We start from the raw sequence: 19,505 nt of genomic DNA on the forward strand, positions 1-19,505 counted from the left end.
GTGTGTTATCACTCCCTTATCTTGTATAGCTAATAACGCTTGGCACCTTGGTGTGTACAGCCTTCTCTCAACACACACCTCTGGTGTTTTGCTATCAAATATCCCTACCCTTCTCTCCTCATATTTTCCCTTTCAGGCAGTGAGGAAGGTGGGGCATGGATAAGCCACTTGCTCCTCAGCAAGTGCCTCCTTAAAGTCTGCAGAGGTACTCTGTGAGTCACTGCCAGCTGTTGCCTCTAATGCTGAAGTGATAGGCGTATCAGACTTGTGTGCAGTGGGGAGCACGATGGGATCATACTGGAGTGCTCATGAGGTAAGACTGAATTCACCAGAAGCTGAAGATGACCTAAGGTGGGTTTGTGACTGGGATTCTGGTGCCTAGAAGAAGACTTGGGAATTGTTAGTCCAAATTCATGTACGTATTTACTTATTTATGTCATCCTGACTGATAGTGTTGCTGATATTGGCTGCCTTGTGGAAGCCCTTTTGGTGGTGGAGGGAAGTTCAGCTGCAGTGAGTGATCCACGTGGAGGCTGAGAAGCAGTTTGAGGTGCCTCAAAGGAGCTTGCTGTGGATTTGGGCTGAATGTGTGGTTTGATAAAAGTATTATGTAAATTGGGCTCTTCTACAGCCCAGCATCTGCCAGCAATGAATATTGTCACAAGTTGTGCCCACGTAGCTGTGCTATGAGCTGCCTGGCAGTGGTGTACACAGGAAAGACGCTGACTAAAAACAGTCATTAATCATGGACACAAAGATGGTCCTAGTTTTACATTTGTGTGACCTGCCTTTGACCATAATCTCTGAGACTAATTTTTTTTTTTTTTTTTTTCTTCTGGAACATAACCAGACAGGGAAAGCCCTAAAACTGTCTGTTGGGCTTCAGAGAGTCACATCCTCTGCCCTCTCCTCAGGTCTGAAATTAATCTGTTGTCTAACTATAAGTAAGTTATCCTGTGCCTGCTTCCCCTGCTGTAAAATGGAGATTGTAGAGTTTCTCTCTCTAATATGGGTGTGTGTTAGCCTAAGTGTGCATTGATGCTTGGAGACCTCAAATGTAGGATCCCCATGACTTAAGAAATAGAAAGTGTGAATGTCTAACCAAACTGGTTAAAGAAACACAGGATCTACTGGTTCATCCTTATGAAAAGAGGGAGAGTAAAGTACAGAGTCTGGCGATGGTCTTTGTGCAGAAACTTTGTGTACAAAGCAAGGAATGGGACTGTCCTCTCACCTCATCCCCCTGCCCTTAACCACCGAAGCAGCCTCATGAATAAAAGCAGAGGTTTCTCGGTGATGGGGAAGTGGGACACTTTTTCCAATGAGAACTGGAATCCAGATGGAAGACATTAAAACATGACTTTCTGTTTTGGAGTGAGACATAAAATACAAACTAAGGTCAGCTTATCATAATTCAAGAGTGATAGGGGAGTTTGCATCCAACTTCTTAGCTGGCTCAGATCCTAAGTGGAAAAAGAAAGGGAGTGACAAAATCCCTCTGAAGGATTTAATGGAGTCATTCTGCTAGCAGAGAGTGGAGAGGGGTTAGGTAATGACTTCCAGTGAAGCAACAGCAAAACTTTCAGGTAATAAAATCTGCAATAATTAATAATTTGTTTGAGTTGTGTCTAGTTATTTGTCTTTCCTTCTGTGCTTGACTTTTCAGCTGATGGTCCTTTTTGCAGATATCCATCATCTGCTTTGGGTGGAGAAATTTTGTTAACATCTCTTCCTAAGTTGTTTTCTTTTGTGGAGATTCTGCTGCATTTGTGCAGTGGCGCTGACCCGAACAGTTTCATTTTCCTTTGGGGTCATGATTCTCTTGAACATAACTAAGACATTAAAAACTACAGCATCATGAAGATGTGTTTTACCAGGGTTTGTTTCTGTTTCCTAATGTTTTTTTTTGTATCCCCTCTTTCTCTTCTTCCTGACCACAATAGCTGAACAACTCACAGTCTTTCATGTATTTATTATCCACCATTTCTGGAAGCAGTTCCTGATAAAGGTTTGAAAAGGGAAGCTGGAAATTTTACTAAATAAAATTATCTGTTTTCCATGTGAAAGTTCAGTTGTTCAAGAGAACTGATATTTTTTTCCCTACAAATGTTTAACAGAGGGGTTTCTCATGCCCACTCATTTTTGCCAGATTATTTTTCCAGCTTAATTATTGATGAAGATTTATTTTAAATTAAAATATTCAGTCACAAAATGTAAGCACTAATTTTATTTAAAACCATTTTATTGTGCTATGCACTCTACTGTTATTTCTCCCGTCAATAGCCTACATACACAGAGGAATATTTTATCTTTTTCTACCTCTTTTTTTGTTTAAACTCTTTATAGACATGGTTTTAATTTCCAAAGCAGTGTAAGTAGTTCATCTTCAAATTTTGCTGCATGGCTTTGAAAATTGCAACATGCATTTATGGGAGGGCATGTTTTATGAAACATAAACAAGTTAATATTTATGCAGGTAATAACTCTGTCATTTTCCTGCAGAGTGAAGAATGCCCATGCTACTCACTCTCTGTAAAAATCATAAGAATGAGAAACCTGAGAAAGGCAGATCTGTGTGAGTATCCCTATCTTTCCTTGCGGTTCTGTAGTTCAGTTCTGAAAACAGAGTATGAGCAAGCATTGTAACTTGTATCTGTGAACAACACGTCACCGTGGTTTCAAATATTTATGCATATTTGAATTTGGACTGTTCTTAGAATGCACTTTTGTATAAACAATGTCTTCCAGTTTACAGAATGTTACTATTAGTAGAAATATCAAAGGTCTACTGTGGTATCCTGTAAAATATCTTAACAGCTGACAAGCTTCAGAGCCAGTTTTGATGAACAATCTTAGTTGTTAATTCTCATTTGCAGTTTTTGCTGTGCTATGATGCAGGCAGCACCTCTGCTTCTTTACAAAAACACCAGCACTGATGTCAAGTGGCTGCCAGAGCCTGTGGGGTAACATGGAGCTTTAGTATCATCTTCTGTACTTGTTTGTTTTTTGCAGACAGTAGAAATACAAGCACCTCTGAATTTTTATTTGTTTAAAAACAAAGTAAACCAAACACAACTTCTTTTTTTTTTTTTTTTTCTGTCAAGTGTTTACTGAAATGTATTTGAAATATCAGCCATACAAGGCGAAACCAGGACTATTGAAATGTTTCTGGGGATTTGGTAGAATGGGTGGAACTGGAAGGAAAGAAAGGAAAGAGAGAGAATCTCAGTGGTTACTTAGGTATGAGAAAGAGAGATGATGGTCAACTCCAATATCTGCTTCAGAGAGAAAGAATGAGACAGGAATGCAATGGAAAGGAACTGAATATGTATGTGCCTTTTAATATTAAGTAAGACCAAGTGAACTCAGCAAGAGTATTTGCCTCTGTAGAGATTACTATTAAATTTTTGCTTTTCTGCTGTTAAGCCTCACACAGGAATATTGCCTTTTCTTGAAAACAGCACATTTCCAGAGGAGAACAAAAGGATGGTTCTGTTCCCTCTCTGTCTTTTTAACCTTGCCTGAACTATCCTCTTGCATAAACAATACCAGCCAAAGGGAATTCCTACATTGCCCTGAAAGCCAGTTGCATCAAGATAACCACCTACGGAATTGATTACCTGAGAATCTGTCTTTGGCATTAAAATCAGGGATGTTTATTTCTTTCTCAGCATTCTACAAGGATTGGAAAGTTCAGCCTTTATGTTCTTAAGGAGCAAAGAACTTCCAGAAATCCATAGTTATTTATCTTTGTTATTTATCTTTTATTAGTCTTTATCCTTTATCTTCATTTTGAGCAGAAGTTTGACTGCCTGATTGCAGGTATGAAGCTATATCACTGGGGATTTGTTTCCAAAGCCAGATGTGGAGGAAGGTCTTTGCTGACAAGAGCCAAAAGAAACAGTGCGAGGTGCCAGGATCTGAGAGGAGCAGTCTCTTCAATTCTCTATTCCAGTTGCCTTTCCTCATTGTGCAACAGAGCACCATGATTTATTTCCCCCTGAAAATCAGTAGCAAGTTGCCTGTGGCACAGCAGAGAGCCAGGGAGTCTTTGCCTGCACTGTACCTCTATGCTCTCTCAGAGCAATTAATTTTGTTAGTGGATCCATGCCAGGTGGTGTGATACACATCATGAGACATGAGACTGTTAAAAAAGCATTAACTGGATTAGAAAAACAGCATGAGAGTGTAGTAGGAAGATTTACATGGTGGCCCTTCTATTCTTAACAAAAATGTTGTGCACAAAGCTTTTAGCAGCTAAACAATGAGAGAAGTCCTCAGAGAAAGAGATCCAAAAGCAGCCATTAAAAGGCTCTGCCATGGAAGAGAGAGGTATTGGCATGTACAGCAATGTTCATTTTGTAGTCTATACCAAATTCAGAGTGGTTCAGGCTGAAGTGTATTTATGAGCAGTGACAAGTGGAGACTTTGAAAGCAAACTGAGGAACCCTAATCTATGCATTTAATTGCACGTGAATAGAGTTGCTTGAATGTACCAACCATGATTTAAGAAGAAAACAAAGATAACTAATTAGACCCACATATCTGTAGTTCTGTAGATATTTACTTGTCTAAAATGAGTCTTTGCTCAAAAAATATTTTTTTTAAAAGAATATTTTTGTGGGAATGTATTTGTCATGTAATTTGTGTATTTATTCAAGTATTTGTAAATATTTGGAATATATTTAGCTCAAGATATATTTTAGGAGAAGGATCAGTTGTGTTTCCCATTCACAGTTATTTGTTTTAATCACTTCTTCCATACAACTTAAAGTTAAGAGAGACAGAGATGAGGGACTGAGAGCTGAAAGATGGCACAGAAATAATTCAAACTGCAAAGACTCACAAAGAGTCATCAGTGCTTTGCTGGAGTCAGAGTCTGATTCTCAGAGGCTGCCACTGCAGTCACAGCTGGGCACAAGCCACCTCACACATCTGGCAAATCTGGTTTAGTGCAGCCCTTTTATTGGTGGCAGAGTTCACCAGTCTTTCAGGAGGGAAAAGAAATATCTTCCATGCTGCAAACTGGCACTTATAGGAGAGAAATTTGTTTGTTTCATGGGCTATGAGTAAAATATAAAGTAACATTTTTTACATATGTGTATTTCACAGAAGTATTCCCTTAGGTAACAAACAAAAAAAGTCTTTAAAAATAGTGGCTCACCCTACTTTGTATTTAGCAAATTCCAAGGCTCCAGAAACCTTTTCCTGGAATGGCCTGCAGCTACTTTTTTTTTTTTTTTTTTTTTTTAATTTGCCAAGCTAATCTCAAGCAGCATTCTCATCAGATAAAGACCTTAGACTCATCTTCAAGTTTGACTAGACTGTTAAATCTGGGCCTTGCTGCTTTGTAATTTTAATAGCAAACTCCCAACACTACACTTGCCATTGATTTTAAGAGTTGGAAAATGGCATTGATAATTTTTTTCCTTATATCACCTCAATCCTGTGTAACATCATTGTAATAATGAATTCCCTTTCATTGCTGTGTTCTCCAAGGGAAAATATGGTGTGCAGAAAGGACTGGCTGAAGATATGCACACAACGAACTGTGTATACTTCTTTTCCACCGCCTGCAGCAGTGATGTGAGGGGGCAGCAGCAAAGGGGGCAGGCAGGCAGCAGGGGCAGTGCCAGCAGGCAACTGCCTGCACTGGCCAGTGCTAATGGCACGTTTGCTTTTAGGGTGGAATCACTTCCCTGTCAAGATGGATGTGGTTACTGACTTTTGAGAAACCCTAAAAGCAGCCCAGGACAAATGCTTGGCCATAGGAATCTACGTAAGGACAGAGAAGCAGCTATGTGGATACCCGCCGAGTTACAACAAGGCCTGTAAACAAGGGTTTCCTCACTGGTTGAGAAAATGAAACAAACAGATATAAAAGTGGTTGTTGACCAACAGAAGCTCCTCCCTGTGATGTCATATCCTGAAGCGGGGCTTTCTTACTGTAATTGTAAGCTGGTTCGATCAAGATCAAAAGCTAATTGCATAATTACTAAGATACCTGTCAAAATGGAGCCCTGGTCCTGAATTATGTTTATATTAACAGAGTCATAACCACAGTTCATAATGTGAGTAACAAATTAATGGGTAAACTCAATGAATATGATGTGAATCAGCTTCACAGGTGCAGCTGCTAACAATCTCTGCTCCTTTCCATTCTATCATCTGTTTGGTTTTATTTGCTTATGTTACCCAGCTCTTCTCCCACTCTTCCTCAGTTCATTGCTACCATCTAAATACATGTAAGGACATAGTTTCACTCAGATCACCCATTTTTTTTTCTCTAGTCTAAGAGATCATTTTGAGCTTTTTTCCTTTCTCAAGTCTTTAATGTCTTGTTGGCAGAAAATCTATGATGGAGTGTATTGTATAGACCATAGTGTATATTGTATGCTATTGTATTGTATACATAGTAAGAAGTGTGGAGATGAAAAGCCTGTGCTGTGCCTTCATAGTGTCATAAGTTGCCACTAACAAGGACAATGCTATGTATAATGCAGGAGTTCATTAATATGTTATTTCTTTAGGGATCTTGGTCAGGGCACCTCCTTACAGCTGTGGAAATTATTACAACTCTACTGCTTAGGTGTCAATGGTTTATATGTAGGTACACATGCATCTTCTTGCAACTGCGCTGGCTTCTGTATACTGTGTGCAAGAAGAGAAAGCTGTTCTGGTGGTTAAAGGTATTAGATGTAATGTTGCCCCATGACTTCCTCCAAACTCTTGGTATAACCTTGGAGAAGATGAGTTTCTTTAAAACCCTAGTTCCTCATCTCTAAAGAAAGGAAGCCAGCAAGGGCATTAGATGCCCCACAGAGGCATTAAGAGGAAGAAATGATTACTGGCTGAAGGACTGGTAAAAGCAGTGAACAATCTTAGGTAAATGTTAGGCTCATCTCTGTCTCAAAGGCAAAGGTGAGAGCAGCTACCATGCTCTAATACTGTACCACACAGGTGGTATTGCAGCTGTAGTCATTCACTGAACAGGGTTGATCTTGAAAGCCTTTTGTGATGGTACTTTGTGTTCCTAGTAGACTTCATTATTTTCTTGTGTAGATGAGGCTTCTACCTAACAAGTGGTTGAACCAGGTTATAAAATGTTTTATAACTCTTTTTTAAAATGTCAAAACCTGTTTTAAAACAGGTTTGAAAAGGCTGGAGGCAATGGCAATGAACAAGGGAGAAGCTTGGGTGGAGAAGAGAGGCTGGAATGAGTAGGTGACATTGGCAGCAATGTACAACCACATGGTGCTTTCAGAGGACAGAGATCCATGTAGCAATTCATGAACCTTCACTCCTCTGCCATTTGGCTTGCAGAGTTAAAAGGTAGTGGCAGACTCTGCTGAGGACATCACTTTCTAGTTTGTACTTGGAAGTTCCAGCAGACCTGGATGGATGTTTCTGCAAGAGCTGAGACATTTCATGAGGTGCTGTGCTGGAAAATATCACAGCACAAGACTAGCCTGCAATTTCTTTCAAACATAATTAAGCAACTTCAGCAGTTGTCAACAGATAATGATGATGAAGTATATGGTTTGATTTCCGAATAGGCTTGCTCTATTTACAGATTTCTTTGGGCTGACCTATATAACACCTTCTCACCACTTACAAAACTAAGCTGAGTATTGCCTTTTTCCATGCATACAATCTCCCACATCTTCTTAAAAGTTATTGTACCTTGGCGTTTTTGATCATCCTTGATAAGGACCATATTTTACTCTATATCCTTCTTACAAAGATGTATTGAGTTAAAGAGCAAAATCTACTTTGCTTGACACTGAACATTAACCACAAATTGAATCCCAGCAGATCTGTGTTTATAGGACTATTAATGGTTTTGTGGGACATTCAAAGAAGTTTATAAACAATATGAATATTGATACAGACATTTACTTATTGCAGGACTTGCTTCAGGATTTTCAAGGTATTCCTTTGACGAGGAGAAGTTACAACTTCTCATCTTTGGTATTTTATTGTGAAAAATACATTTAAGTGCATTTTTGTTCATTGATTCCAGTAGATTTTCTTATGTGCTGTTAATGACCCTGCAGGATCTGTTCTAATTCTATCCTGGCTGTTCTGGTTTCATCAAAACAGCTGTATCTGCTCTGCATCCAGTTATGATTAAGCAGTGTGACTGATACCTGTAATCAGTGATTCATTCTTTCCCGTACTCTCTGAGCAGAAACCTGTTTTGTTTTATGCATCTGTGCTTTCTTTCACACGCATCTAGATGGGATGAAGTGTGCTGCTGATATGAGCTGTACACTAAAGGCACAATGTGATAAGGCCTGTGCTATGTCTTGGACCTCATGGAAGTTTATTCTGAAAACTCAGAGCAGTGCCAGGGAAAGCCTTACCCACAGGCAAGATCCACGGAGCTTGAGGACCTTTATCACTGATGGTCTTCAGAGAAGAGCTTCAGGCAACCTTTTTGCTGAACAAAGGACATTGATTACCTTGTAGATAAGGACCAAGAACCCAGATGTGATTTGTTATTATGTGGGAGGCCAATATAAAGTAGAAGAGGCTAGATGTAACATGGCTGTGAGTGTCCATGTGAGACCATGGCTTCTGTCCTAGGCACTTTGTATGACTGTACTCTCAGCAGGAGCCAGTAAAGTAGTGCTGCAGTAGTGGCCAGTGAAGGTTAAAACTTTGATTCACTCACAAATGGTGGTGCTGGTGCTTGCTTACGTTGTATTCTGCTATGCAATTGGCAGTCTTCTTGGATGTGTGCCTGAAAAAGGTATTAATCTTTTCTTGTTTGTTCAGGACCAATCTTGATTACTCCTTTTAAAAGAGTTCTGTTTCAGTTCCAGAATGAAAACAAGATAAAAGGGGTCTTGGGTATCAGTGTTCCTTGTAAATCATATACATATCTATTCTTATTGCTTTCATCATTCTTACTTGCAGGAAAGTTGCTGTAGACTGCTGGATCAGTTGGGAGACCTGTAGGACTCCAGCCAGCATAAGAGCTCATTTAATTTCACTGTGAAAACAGGATTAGCTGTAGTCTTGTGATAAAAGAGAGTCTGGAGGCTGTGTGTTTATCTGTGGCTTACTTTTATGTGAAAGAAGCTGATGGTGATGTCTTTGTAGAAAAGACATATAAAATGTGAAGACTTGGCTCTCAGAAGCAAAGTGCATGTTATCAACTCATTTGTCACAGTATTCATGTCAGGATGAACCATTGCTGCAATGTAAGCTTTTAATCCAAGCTGAATGAGCTCCTTCCTTAGCAGATAAACCAAAACAATCAAACCATAATCTTCACCTGTATGTTATGCCCTGTAGGTCTAAAATTCAGTTCACAAAATGGTGACTGACATTTAAAGATTTTGGGCTGAATTCGCAGGCACACGAAGACCCATTTAGTGTAAACACTCTTGCTTCCACTGAGTTATTCCTATATGTTATGGAATTTTTCTTACCAAATTAACTCATCAACATAGTTGTCCTTACCTTCATATTGGCTGCTGCAGGCCATCATGTGAGGGAATGAGATGACCCTACCCTATTTTTGTCACTTAGTTATAATGATGTGCCTTACTATTTCCATGCTGTTTCCTTTACATAACTCTTCCATCCCCACAACAGAAAAAGCAAAGAACCTCTACAGCTATCTATTTTAATCTCTGTGTACATAATCTACAGAAACCTCCTATGGATTATCAATGCTAGGTGTTTCCTGTAAGTGAGACTTTGGGATATTTTTAACTTCACTCATATTGGAGAATGCTTTCTGGTTTTCAGGCACTTCAAATCCAGGAAAGGAGGAACATCTCATGCCAGTCAGCTGACCTTCTCCTCGCTATCATACTGAGCTACAGCCTTTTGGTAGCTTCCCATTCAGTACCAAATTTTACTTGAAAGAAAAGATATCTGGAGGAAGTGTCCCTGCCATTAAGTTTGATTATTTAGTAGAAAACTTTTGATTTCAAAACTCTGAATCTCAATCAAAAAAATTCAAATTGGAATTACTACTGCAGTGCACTGCCCGTGCTGCAGCTTAGCCTCAGTTCCTGCACAAGATTACATCTCCCATGTTATATTGCTCCTGCTTGTTGAGAAAAATCGCACTGGAGAAGAGAGCAACAAAAAGTACCATAAATAGATGTTTTTATAGAGCATTTCAGAGGCATTTCTGAGTCAAAATAATGATGTTTAAGCCAAAAACTATATTAGTTCTAGCAACATGTTTAAAACATTTTTGTTTCTATTACCTTACTGGGTGAATAACATTCTTGAGAATACTTGCCAAAGAAAGAAAATTTGTGAGTGTTAATCTGTTGGTTCAGCTGCTTCTAGTACTGATTTTGTACTCCTGCTTTCTTTGCAATCCAAGGCACTTCTGTGTACTGCGTGCAGCCTGTTTCCTAGTCTGTTTCCACGATGTTTCCCTCTGATAATGGTTTCTTCACATGCTCAGAAGTTCTAACTACCCACAGTGTCTGCATCAACAGTGTCAAGTCTGGCCAACACCTGTTTTTTGACTAATTTATTTTCAAGTGGAAATGAAAGAAAAGCCTAAAAAATATTTTCCAGTGATACATGTGGGGTTGCACCACATATCATCACAGGAGGGTCTGAGGTGGAACAAAGGAAGTCTGACTTCTTAATAATACCTCTTGGCCAAAAATATGTCTTTTTGGTTTCCACTGACTGACACTCTGAGAGTGGGAACAGTGAAAGAGTGGCAATGTTTATGAAAAGTTGAAAAACAGGTGTACCTGTGGATATACATGATTTCTAGTTCCACTTCATCTAAAGAGAGCATATATAGGGTGATCTAATGACATAGGTGCCTCTGTTAGCATGTACAATCTTCCAAGAACAGCTACATGTACCCAAAATGCCATTTAGGTAAGATAATTTATCCCCTGTTGCTTCAGGGAAGAATTGGGGTAGATAGGAGAAGTTGTAGCACAGCTGTCTGTGAGCATCTCTGCACTATATTGTGTTGCTTTTTGTATTGTTTTCTTTTGATGATTATGCTGGGATGGTACACAGAGGCTCTAGATATCAATTTGGGCCTTGTGACTTGGAGCCTGTATGTATTTGGAAAGGAAAGGTGGCAACTTTTGCAATGAACTTACAGCCTTACTTCATACATGTCAAAGAAGGAGGTTTGCAATTGTTTTGGAGGCAGCGCCCAGATATCTGGGAATTGATCTCTTGGGCTGGTGTACAGTGTCAGGATGTCCCACCACTTCCTTCTCTGACAGTCAAGGCTGGCAGGGAGACCGGTTAGTTGGTTTCCATGCAATGTAATTGATGTGACATGATTATTCTGTTTATTGCTTTCCAGCATGAACATGGGCATCACGTGGCAGCAATTCCATATGACACCTTGTAGGTTCACCTGGACTGGTCCTCTTCTCCAGAAGCAGGATCAAGTTTACCTTGTCTGTCACTCTTTGATACATATCTGGGTACCGGTACCCTCTGAAATGAGTTACCTAGAGAATATATAAAATCCCTCTCGCTGGAGCTCACTCTCTTAGAGCTGTAACAGTTTTCCTACTATTCATCTTTGTTTATTTCTCTCTGGCCACACAGAACCATCGATCATTGCTTTCTTTATATCAATCATTTGGACATTACAGAACTGACTATTACCATACTATTTGATAGTCTTTGTTGTTGAATTAGCAAACACAATTCTTTCAGCTCCTTCTTCTATGCCAGGCTAAGTCAATCACTTTCAATCTGGTCATGTTTAATTTTAATAGCTAGTAAAAGTTAAAGTCTTTTGTGGTGGAGGGAGGAATAGAGCGGAAGAGAACTGGAATGTGGAGGGCACTGACCATCCACATGCTCCTGTCCAGGGCTAGGAGTGTATGCAAAGAGATGTCAGCGATAAATCTCACCACCTGCACCTGTGTTTACAGCTGTGTATTTGGGATCTGGTTCAAGATTTATCTAAATTTGTATTGTATATATAAGTTTCCAGATAAGTTCTGCAACATTGTAATTCTGGGGCGTAATTTGTTATTCTTCATGCAGTGGCCTGGCTGTGATTGCTTGTTTTCAGACTGAAATATCTTTGTCTCTATCTGCATCTATTGGCCTCAAGTTGTGCCAACGGAGGTTTAGATTGGATATTAGGAAATAATTCTTCACTTACCAAGCATTGGAACAGGCTGCCCAGGGAAGTGGTTGAGTTACCATCCCCGGAAGTGTCTAGAAGGTGCGTAGATGTGGTGCTTAGGGACATGTTTTAATGTGGTGGACTTGGCAGTACTAGGTTTATGGTTGGACTACATGATCTTAAAAGTCCTTTCTATTCTACTCTGTTCTATTTGCATTCTTGTCCTGGGCTATGTCGAGACTTACACCTTGCTGGTTGTTAACTGAACTGGTGTTACCTGTGGCTCATCAGGTTGTTGAACTTTGGTTTTGTGCTTATTATGGTTGAACAGCCTTGCTAAAGACTGGACTGACTTCTCAAGTTGGCTATAGGTCTATTGTGTTCAGAGAGGATGAAAGACTGAACAGACATCCCACCAGAGCTCTATCTAGATACAAGATTATAAACCACAAGTACGGAGCTTCTTCAATACTCTGAAAATATCAAATACCTGTTTTCTAAATCTGGAACCATAGCTACTAAGTACAACAAAGAGATATCCCACACCATAAATGAACAAATTCTCTAAAACACACAAACATACAGTAGTCTGTATCTGGCAGATACAGTTGCTGAAGAAACAGATACCCTGACTCTTGCTTGCTTCTCTGGCAGCGTCTGAGGAAGTAACTACAAAGTTAATATCATCTTTGTCGAATGTTAAAAATCAATGGAAGAATTGTAGAAAATATTGTGGGGGAGAGAGTGAAAGAAAATATTTTATAACTCCTATTACCAAGAAATTGTTATCTACAGGTACATCTCATATATTCTGTATTTTAAAATTGAAGTAATAAGTCTAAAAATATCCTAATATTACTTACAAGAATTATAGACATTTGCATTTGTGATGTTAAAGACATTTCTTCTCTGCTGTGGACAATAAAGGGGAAACTATCAAATCCATGCTGAAAAACTAGAGGATGTTTAATGTTCAGTCAGTTTCAGAAGACTTAAAAGATAAATCATACATAACCTGATTGCATAAATTGCTTTGAGCAATGCCTCTTCATTGCCACATGGGTTACTCCACAAGTTTAAAGAAAGTGTGGAATAAGAACCAAGAGACTGCTAGAGAAAGAGTCACATAATTACTGGTAAGGCACTCTTCTCGTGGGTCATGTGGAAGTATTAATAACAGTAGTTATTTTTTGTATAATGTTTGTAATCATGGGATGTCAAAACAGATTACAAAAGAGGAAAGGATCATTATCATTGTTTTATTGATGGGGAAATGCAGATAGAGAAGCAAGATACATTCAAATGGAAGCAATTGCCCAGAGTGACTTAGCAGCCTGGAGCAGAGCTGGGACTGGAGCCAACATGTCATGAGCCTTTTTCCAGCAGGTTACCCACCTGGTCATCCTGCCTCTCAGCATGTATCCCACAGTATCAAACTGCCTGTTATTACACCCAAATCCGACCTGTTACTGTGATTACAAAACAAGTTCTTAGAGCTGAAGATATTAGAGACAGCTGTAGTTGCCCACCCTAAAGCAGCCCATACATATTATGAAGATTTTATGCCATATTTTAAGCTAACTGAGCAACCCTGTGTTACATTAACACTTTTCTCAGAAATGAGAAGTTTCTTCACTATCAGGGTTCATAGTTTAAATCAGTAAGATAAAAGCGCATTGCTATTTTTGCATATTTGTTGATGGTGGAGGGATGTGACCACATGTTGGGTGAGGCAGTCAGCTCACTACATAGACTGGGCTGCAGCAATGTGAAGGCAGCAGACCAGAGGGGGGAGATCCTTCATCCCCAGATACTCTTTGGCTCTTCTGTTCCTGTCTCAAGAGCAAAGGATGAAGTTAGCCACTTGTCTAAATGGTCAAAGTATTAAACAAGTATTTTGCTCTTTAAAAAGGTTATCTTCAAATGTAAAACCTTTTCTTCTCCATCACAGAAATCTGCTGATTTGCAACAAACAGGCAACATACCAGTAACAGTTTTTGTTAAATAAAACTGGCTCTGCACATTTTTTTCTTACCAGTTGTCTTTATTGCAGTAGCTTTTTGAATCTCCATCAACGATCAGAGCTCCCACCTACAAGAGGGAACAAATAGTAGTGAGTGCTATTGAATAAGAACCTGTAAGAAAAGTAATAGAAGCAATAACTCTTGTTTTGCAGTCTGCTGTCTACATGGTGCTTTAAGGCTATGCTCTAAAATAATTTGTTATTTACATATCAGTAACTTGTTATTTACAACATATATTTTCAAATACAGTTAGTCAAGCTGATTGCTATGTAAGCCTGTCCTTGCCTACTGCTTCCCCTGAGACTGTCCGGACCAAAACCATCAAGAACTGCAAAGATCCAGTGTGGAATGAAACATTTTGCTTCAGGATCCAGAGCCAAGTAAAAGTAAGATGCAGAGCACACGTGTTTTTCTTTTGGGCCAGAGATCTCATTGTGTAATTGGTGCGTAAGGTACCATAAAAATAAATCTGTGTGAGGGACTACAAGGATGTGGGTAACGGGATGTGGAGTATCATAAAAGATAGTCAAGATATTTCACAACTCTTCATGTAATGTTCTTTCGCTTTTCACTTTTTCATCTTTCTTTTTTTTAAATCACTGCCTTTTTTTTTTTTTTTTTCCTTAATCCCTGCTTTTCAAGAGTAAAGGTGAGAATTCCAGAGTAAATTGAAGAGCATAAAAGACATGTATGAACTAAGTAGTGGAAGCATCACAGTGCTGTATGTTTTTACTATTCCTTTGAAACTACTTGAAAACAAAATAAATCAAACAAAAAAAAACCCTTATAACTCAACAACAACAAGAAAAAAGTTAAAGTTTGCAAAAGATCAGCTGAGCTTTTATCACGATGACAAATGCTAGAGCTTAAGAAGATTTGCTACTCTCTCCAAAAGACAACATCAACACCAGAGTCCAGGAATCCACAAAGGGAAGTTTACTTCATACCTGGGGCAATCAAACCCCGCTTTACAACTTGCACCTTTCATTTCCTAGGGCTGGCAGCAGAGTAGGACAAAAGCACTTCTGCTAGCTGCCAAACCAGCAAGCTAGTCCAGCAGCTCTCTTGAGCATCAATAAACTCCTCCATGAATAAACTCCTCCAACAACACACTCCGTCAGAATAGTGCGAAGTGTTGCTACAGCAGAGGATCTCCAGTGAATGATCCTTCTTGTCTTTGTCTGCAGAAGTTTCCCATGATACAGGCTCTCGGGCTTCCTTCCACAGAGTTAGGTGGTGCTAGTCCTGTTTGGTACAGCTTTCAGCTTTATGTGTCTGCTGTTCTGCGGCCTACATCCTGTACTTTCGCTGCAGATCTAAAAAAAATCTGACTTCTTTCAAAACACCAGTGAGGCACAATTTCAGTGAGCCCTGCAGGTGTAACACGGAGGCAAATGGCAAGCCTGGGAATAACAGCCTGGGAACAAGCACCCACTGATCCGCAGCTCTTGCACCAGAACACCTGCTCCTTGCAATCATTCATGGCTGATAGGTCTTTCAAAACTTCAATACCACATGTAAGAGCTGAAAAAAAATACTTTGGCCACAGGAAGCTGCTTGAACTTGTCCTTCATGGAGTAGTATTTGGAAATACCTTATGTTTACTTTACAGTAAGTTTGCAGCAGGAGACAAGACACGTGGCATTAGCCCAAATAATTTTCATTGTGCAGCATCAGCAGCATGACGCTGGTCATGGTGACTTCAATGTGGGCTGGATAAAATGTATCCAGGAGATCTGGGACAACCAAAGTGCTCTGGCATGTCTGTCACTGCTGACTTGCTGCTGTCTGGGTTCAACAGACCAAGCTAAGGCTCTCGCAGGTTTCTCTGCATACACCTCAACTGTTCTGCTCATTATCCTCTAAGCAGAGCCAGTCTGCTGGTCTGGTTATCTTCTTCTCTGTCTTGTGTGTAGTTAAGGTATTCATCTTGCTAAATCATGGGAGGCAGAGCTCAGTAAAATTATACAATTCACTGCCACTGTGGTAGAGAAAAACTTGTCGGGCTTGTTCACATTGGGAGCAGGAGTGTTTACTGAAAGACACCTTTTTGATTAATGACTGACAAAGCACAGCTGGCGAAGAAGGGCTTCCAGGGCTGGTGCTCTGGGCCCTGCTGCCCAGCTGCAGAAGGGCCATGCCACCTGACCTGGAGCTGGCAGCACACAGCCCTGCCAAGGGCTGGTTCTGCTTGACACCTGGACCCTGGTGCTGCTGCCCTTATGTCCTCTCTCAGGAGAAGATACCAGTGGTGAACTGCCCACAGATCCCAGGCTGCTTCCCTCACAGCATCCCAGCAGTGCAGCCAGCCAGCACCCCCTGCTTTCCACTCTTGGCTAGCTGGGAGAAACTGAGGGATTTCAAACGAGTCATTCACTGAGAAAATAAGCCATTTTAGCCAAAAAAAAGGACAGTCTGTTGCAGTATCACAGCTAGGAAATCTGATTTGCTCTTTGGTGCAAGCCCTCCTTCTACAAACTGCAAACCATTGCCTTTCACCATATCCCCTTCATCACTTTCTGTAATCCTTTACAGGATATTTATGGCTGACCTGTAAACTGAGTTGCTGTAGCTGCTTCTCTCTGCCTGTTTTCGGTATGTTTCTCTCAGCAAGTCTGGTAGCCAGGAACCCACTGCTGATCCTGTCAGCCTCAAACAGAAATGTATTTCTGTATGAACATAGTGTGATGCATTTATTTATATGTTCTTAAAGAGCAACAGCCTTTCTGTCTTCTGACAGAGAACTGCAGACTCAAGTTACTACAGCTTACCATCTCTCATTTACCAGTTTCTCACAAAAATTATAGATTTCAAAATCTCCCTGAATACTTGGACTCTGGATCATCTTCCTTTCAGTATATTTGTATATTCCATCACCTATCAAATTTAGTTATGGATGTTCCTGTGATTTATTCTGAACTTTTAATGCAGCAAAGCTCACATGCTCACTCATTCCATGCATGTGTTGTGTGAGACCATGTGCCTATTAGTGTGCTTTCAATAAGCATTGAACCTCTTCAGAAGTTTCAGTTAAATATGACGGACAAGTAGAAATCTTCCAGATAAGAAGAACCTGTAATTTACCTGAAAATGAGATGGTAAATATATGGAGAGAACTTGAATTATTTCTCCACTGAGAAAGCATCCATCAACTCTAGGAGGCACCTCTGAGCCAGCCTGTGTGCGGCTACAAACCAGGCACAGGGGGGTGTTTCCCTTCCTGTCCATCCAAACAAGCATGTAATAGAGGAGCGAGTGCAGCAGCTTTGTGCAGTGGGAAGAAGGAAGATTGAGAGCTGTAAAATGTAATCCAATGCAAACAAGCCTTTGTTCTGATGCTTTCCGTGCATTTTGTCCCCAGTTTAACAAAAACACAGCAACTTCTGTAGATTCCATGGTAATTACCTCCATGTGATCTGTTTAATGATTTACAGGATATAATTATGCAATCATGCAGTAGTTATATGGCTTTTTCTTAATGTATTTTCATTACTGTTTATATCCAAGGATTTTTTTTTTTTTTTCTTGAATAGCAATGAAGTCCTGACCACTAGATGGTTTCCTGCAGTTCAGGGAAAAGTGGTGACCTCAAACCAATTTAAAGGTCAAACTCGCTTTTCTATATGGGAGCTCTGGATTCAAGGATTCTACTAGCCTTTGTTATTTAAATTACTCTGCAGGGGAAAATCAGCAACAAACCCAAATACATGTTAGGTTCAGAATACATTTCCTGAGCTCTGTGTGGATGAAAAGTTTGTGCATGCGCTCTCATTTCTCCCCATCTTTTCTCTGTCTTCCTTAACATGCTGAGCACGTCATCTCGTGCCTCCTAAAGGTCTCAGAATAGAGACATTCCTAATCTTGTACCTCTGTTCACAGAACATTCTTGAGCTGAAAGTCTATGATGAAAATATAGTCACTAAAGATGACCTCCTCTTCACTGTCCTCTTTGATGTTGCTAAAATCCAGCTTGGAGAAACAGTTCACTTGACTTTTCAGCTAAATCCAAAGGTGAGGAATAAAACTTCCTTGACCATAGGAAGGAAACACCTTTTCAGTATTACCTCCTAAATAGCTTATTGTAAAGCAATTGTAGGTGGGAGGGTTTATTTCCTATTGGTTCGCACTTCATGTATCCTGCAAAATACCTCCTAGACCTTGTTCAGCAAAGTGGACAAGGTTTGCCTCCCTACCTTGGACATAAAACCTGAAGGTTTTTACTAGCTCCTCAAACCTCTTAGCAGGGTTTTTCTGACACCAGAGTTGTCCTTTTTCCTCTTTATTGACTCTGTTGCTCAAACAGGTTTTTTTGGAGATAAAAGACCCTAATTGCCATTGCACAGAGTTTCTCTGTTAGAATTTATTTTCCTGGGGCCAGTGCTTGTGGCATACTCTGGTGCTGATGTTGGAGTACTCACTTAAAAACTAATGCCCTGCCTTATAATTCTTCTGTGTATACATGAATATAATACAGTGATCCATGCCGAGGCACTAAACCCCATTAATGGCCAGTTGCTGTAATTATCTCATTACTTCAATGTGTCTAAACACATGCAGGTTGACTTCAACATGGTATTTAGATGTCTGATTTAGATACTTCTGTAGATATGCTGTTTCATTGAATGTACTGATATTCAGCTCTATAGTGGTATTGGCAAAGAGCCTGTTAACTTGTCTGAGGACTGGTCAATGTATTGTCTGTGTTATAGGACTCCTTCCAGCCAGAAGAACTGAGAGTGCCTTCTGCTATCCAACAGTATCAATCTTCTGATGATGTTGCTCAGAGAAAGACACAACTTTAAAGAGTTTTAAGCCAACAGTTATTGTTGGATTAGGACTGGGAATTGTCTATATTGCCATTTTATTCTGCCTCACCGCTAAATGGGCAAGTGCAGTCAGCCTGAGGACTGATGGTTAACAAAGGAGGGAGAATAGTTTCCAAAATCACTCTAACACTATTGCTTTCACTGATCTGAGCCTACCCTGGAGCAGGAGGGAAATTGGATTCTAAGATCTGTTTCAGGAGGCAGAATAATAATTGACAACCATAGCTAGAGAGAAAGAAAATTAGTTTAAATGCTTAGAATGAATTAATCTTTTACAGACACAAGAGATGCTGGAGGTTGAGTTTGCATCAGAGAGCATGTAAGTAAAACTCATACAGGACTGAAGAAATACCCTTTGCAAAAGCAAGCAGTCAAACACATGCTAACGATTAATATAATGTAGTTTAAAATGCTCAGCATCACTGCAACAATGTTTATCAAATTAGTTCCATATTGGCTGAAACACTGTGTTCCTTATCTACCAAGAAGCATCCTGGATACTAATTTATCCCATTATTGAAAAGGGAGAAGGATAACAAGAACTGCAGCAATCGT

The 19,505-nt window shown here is 39.9% G+C and overlaps 1 protein-coding gene across 1 annotated transcript in view; it reads left to right on the top strand.

Annotated features, from left to right (window-relative positions):
- Positions 1 to 286: 286 nt before the first annotated feature.
- Positions 287 to 19,505, top strand: part of LOC309442363 (cytosolic phospholipase A2 epsilon-like) — a gene marked incomplete at both ends in the record, with an annotated part of 33,048 nt that continues 13,829 nt past the window's right edge. The window contains 5 exons of the mRNA XM_082058142.1: positions 287 to 313; positions 2,503 to 2,575; positions 14,374 to 14,510; positions 18,004 to 18,135; positions 19,229 to 19,269. Of these exons, the coding sequence (XP_081914268.1) occupies positions 287 to 313; positions 2,503 to 2,575; positions 14,374 to 14,510; positions 18,004 to 18,135; positions 19,229 to 19,269 (410 nt within the window). The remainder of the gene's footprint in view (positions 314 to 2,502; positions 2,576 to 14,373; positions 14,511 to 18,003; positions 18,136 to 19,228; positions 19,270 to 19,505) is intronic.

Source organism: Streptopelia decaocto (genome assembly GCF_964273445.1).
Source record: "Streptopelia decaocto genome assembly, chromosome: 7".
Lineage (NCBI taxonomy): Eukaryota > Metazoa > Chordata > Aves > Columbiformes > Columbidae > Streptopelia > Streptopelia decaocto.